Source organism: Microtus ochrogaster, chromosome 1 (genome assembly GCF_000317375.1).
Source record: "Microtus ochrogaster isolate Prairie Vole_2 chromosome 1, MicOch1.0, whole genome shotgun sequence".
In the NCBI taxonomy this organism is placed as follows: Eukaryota; Metazoa; Chordata; class Mammalia; order Rodentia; family Cricetidae; genus Microtus; species Microtus ochrogaster.
This window is the reverse complement of record NC_022009.1, coordinates 58,444,764-58,448,807: the sequence shown is the minus strand read 5'-3', so window position 1 is coordinate 58,448,807 and position 4,044 is coordinate 58,444,764. Positions and strand designations below refer to the sequence as shown.

The following is a 4,044-nucleotide window of genomic DNA, read 5'->3' as shown; positions in this document are numbered from 1 at the left end:
AAAAAAAAAAGCATCCATTCAAATTTTCTCTTAGGAAGTAAACAGTCATCTAACAGAGTTAGGTGTAACAGGAACCAAGCATGTCCTTGATTGTAAGTGCTGCTTTATTAACAGCTAAAGGGTCGTTTGGCCTTTTTTCACCTACCTGACCAAGAGATAATCGTTTGGGAGGTCTTCCTCTTCGTCTGTTAGCAGGACTGAAGATAAATGTAGGTGGATCATCAGGGAAGAAATAAGAAAAATCTTGCTCTGCTATGTTGTATGTCGAAAGAGATGATGCCTTCATTAAAAACACACAGGGTATAGGAACAACACATCAGTGGACTGTATGCAGCATGCTCAAATGTCACATGACCACTATTAATGCTGTTAAAAATTAAGCCATTATGTAGCTGATTTATGAAGTCTCTTTTACTTTAAATAGTACAGCAGAGAGATACCAACCAGAAAGGACACTAAAGTTCGCCATGAACTGAATACTGTGACACATGCCTGTAATCCCAGCATTTACAAGGTAGGACAAGAGGATCAGTTCAAGGTCATTCTTGGCTGAGTCGAGTAAGGTCCACTTACCTGAGACTCAGTCTAACAAAACCAAACCACCATACCAGAAAATATCAATAAAGTTTCTACAGATTTTTCAATACTAAAAACTATTTTAATACAATCTGGCTTTTATATTAATTTTTAATACTGGTGTGTGTGTGAGTGTACCTTTGAGGGCAGGTACCTCACTGGATCCCCCTGGAGCTGGAGTTAGGCAGTTGTAAATACCCAGTGTGCATTCTGGGAACCAAACTCAGGTCCTCTGCAAGAGCAGTAATTAGCTCTTAACAATGAACCATCTCTATAGGGCACTGTTTTGTTTGAATCTGCTTTGCCTCAGTTTTTCTGGTTTTTATTCACTATGGACCTCTAACTAGCCTTGACTTGCTATTTAAAAGAGGTTGGTCTTGAATTCAGGCATTAGCCTGCCTCTCCCTCCCGAGTGCTGAAATTATAGGCACGCACCACCATTCCTGGCTATATTCAAGTCATACACTTGACATTTAAAATACCCCTGTATTTTGTTTTTGCTTAGCATATAAAACATAATAATATAATGTTTCGATACATTCCAGATTAATCTCCCCTGCCTCAGTCTTCTCAGTAGGATTACTTCCACCTAGCTCACAGGAAATCTGTCTCAGCCATCTTCCAACTACTGAACATATGGATTATTTTTTCAGGACTGAACAATGACTTAAGTTATTTATTCATGTATGTATGTATTGGTTTTTTGAGACAGGGTTTTCTGTAGCTTTGGAGCCTGTCTTGGAACTTCCTCTGTAGACCAGGCTGCCCTTGAACTCAGAGAGTTCTCTGTCTCTATCTGCATCTCGAGTGCTGGGATTAAAGATGTACGCCACCACTGCCCAGTGTAAAGTTTTTTTAAAGATTTATTTATTATGTATACAGTGTTCTGCCTGCATGTGTGCATGCACCCCAGAAGAGGGCACCAGATCTCATTACAGAGGGCTGTGAGCCACCATGTGGTTGCTGGGAATTGAACTCAGGACCTCTGGAAGAGTAGTCAGAGCTCTTAACCTGAGCAGCCTGATTTAATTCGGTTTAATGGACAGATTATAATTTTTTTTTTACCTCAAAGAAAAAAGCCATTCACAGAGTTTCAGGAAAGCAAAGCTACAAAAATGTTGATATTAACAAAGCAAGAAGAGTTCTACTAGACAATTTGTATATTTTATTGGTAGAACACAAGATTTAGCATCTAAAACCGCTGATTCTGACCATTCTAATAACTCAGGAGCCCATTACATTTCACACTGGACTCTACTAGGACTCCTGCCATCCTGCCTTTGAGAACGCAGACTCCACACGAGCAGCAGAGTGGTTTCTTCTTGAATGCAGGATGATTTAAATAGTTCACATTAAAAAATCAATTTTACCATTTTTGACTTTTTATTTAATGCACAATAGAAGGTCTCTAAAATCTTGATTTTCAGGGCTGCGGATGCAGTTCAGTTGCTAAGTGCTTGCTCAGCACATATGAAGCCCTAAATTCAAACCCCACTCCACATATGGAGACACACCTGGAACACAGCACTTAGGAGGAGAGGGCTGGAGGGTCGTAAGTTTAAGGCGAGTCTCTGGTACACACAGCTTTATTTTCCCTCTAATCTAATATACACTGGCTTACTATTGGTCTAGGCGCCTGTGGTTAGCTCTCTTATGTCAGCATTTATTTAGCATTATCCTGAATTCATCTCTTCTCTGTAAGGAAGATTCACACCGTTAGAAAGCAGTTAACTGATGATGCAACTTTTCAAGTTCTACACCTGTTTTCACCTGTCTTGGTTGACCATCTATATAATTAAAAAGTGGTAGTAACTGAGCCACCTAAAAATTCTAAAAACAAAACTTAATTCAACAAAAATACACTTAAAAGGGACTAAAAAATAGTTCCTCAGATAAAATGAGAGCTGTTTTAGCCATCTTTGAAATATCATTTTGGCAATATTACGAATTTATAGCACTATACAATTGCTATTTTTATTTCTTCCTGATAAATAATTTCATTATTTTCATTACCTTAATTTTAATGATTCCATCTTGCGGTTCACAGTGTTGCTTCAGAAAAAGCTTTAGTTTATCACGAGAAAATAGGTGTTTTCTCCGACTGATGGAGGAAAAAGGGTAGAATTAGTACACGTGATTTAGAACTCCGTAATCACTACAAATTTAAAATATGGCTTAAATTTTTTTAACCTTTACCGATTATTTGTGGATTTCACATCGTGCATTCCGATCCCAGGTATCTCCTGGTCCCTCAAACTGGCCCTCGTTTTTGCAACCTCTTCCCCCACCCTCCAAAAAAAAAAAACAAATTTAAAAGAAAAACCAAAAATCAAACAAAACAAAGCAAAGGAAAAAAAAAAAAAGAGAACAGCCTTGTCCTGAAAGCTGCAGTGGGGACTGTGGAGTCACACACTTCACCCTAAGTCCACTCATCTTTACTTCAAGTTAAAACATGACGTTTAAGCCCAGGAAAGGACTTACACAGGGGAGAATACTCATCCTCTAAAGGAACTTAGTAGACCTTATTAGAAACTCTACAGACAGGGAATATGCCAGAACTTAGAAAACCTGAGTGTATCAATTATAAAGCCTACTACAAAAACATTGTATACATTTGTTGTTTAAAAATACAAATAAGGCCGGGCATTGGTGGAGCATGCTTTTAATCCCAGAACTCGAGTGGCAGAGGCAGGCAGATCTCTGTAAATTTGAGGTCAGCCTGGTCTACAAGAGCTAGTTCCAGGACAGGCTCCAAAGCTACAGAGAAACCATCTCGAAAAATAAACAAAACAAAACAAAAATCAAAATAAAAAAACACAAGAAAGTAGGAAAATTTTATTATTTTAAAAATTAAGATTGTAAGAGCACTGACTGCTCTTCCAGAGGTTCTAGGTTCAATTCCCAATACCTACACAGCAGCACACAATTGTCTGTAACTACAGTTCCAGTGGATCTGGCACCCTCACACACACATGCAGGCAAAATATCAACGCACAAAAACTAAAATGCCTTAAAAAACAACAAGAAAAGGAAAAAAATAAAATTGAAGCTGGGTGATGGTGGCGCACGCCTTTACTCCTAGCATTCGGGAGGCAGACAGGTGGATCTCTGAGTTGGAGGCCAGCCTGGTCTACAGAGTGAGTTCCAGAACAGGCTTCAAAACTACAGAGAAACCCTGTCTCTAAAAACAAAACAAAACAAAACAAAAAAACAAAAAAAAATCAAAACTGACAAAAAATTAAAACAAAAATGATTAGTTAAGACATAACATCAACTAATCAATAATTCACGTGGATAAAGCAAAACTGAATAGCGATCCTAACAAAATTTAAAGCCCTTTGTATTTATTTATTTATTTATTTATTTATTTTTTTTGGTTTTTCGAGACAGGGTTTCACATCTGTAGCTCTGGAGCCTGTCCTGGAACTCCCTTGGTAGACCAGGCTGGCCTCGAACTCACAGAGATCC

General features: G+C 38.3%; 1 protein-coding gene across 2 annotated transcripts in view; it reads right to left on the bottom strand.

The window, feature by feature from the left end:
* Baz1a (bromodomain adjacent to zinc finger domain 1A) overlaps window positions 1-4,044 on the bottom strand; it is an 81,289-nt gene that overhangs the window by 38,702 nt on the left and 38,543 nt on the right. For both annotated transcript variants that reach the window (XM_013347274.2, XM_026782398.1), the window contains exons 5-6: window positions 2,590-2,677; window positions 146-280 (exon numbers count right to left, since the gene is read on the bottom strand). In XM_013347274.2, the coding sequence (XP_013202728.1) occupies window positions 146-280; window positions 2,590-2,677 (223 nt within the window). The remainder of the gene's footprint in view (window positions 1-145; window positions 281-2,589; window positions 2,678-4,044) is intronic.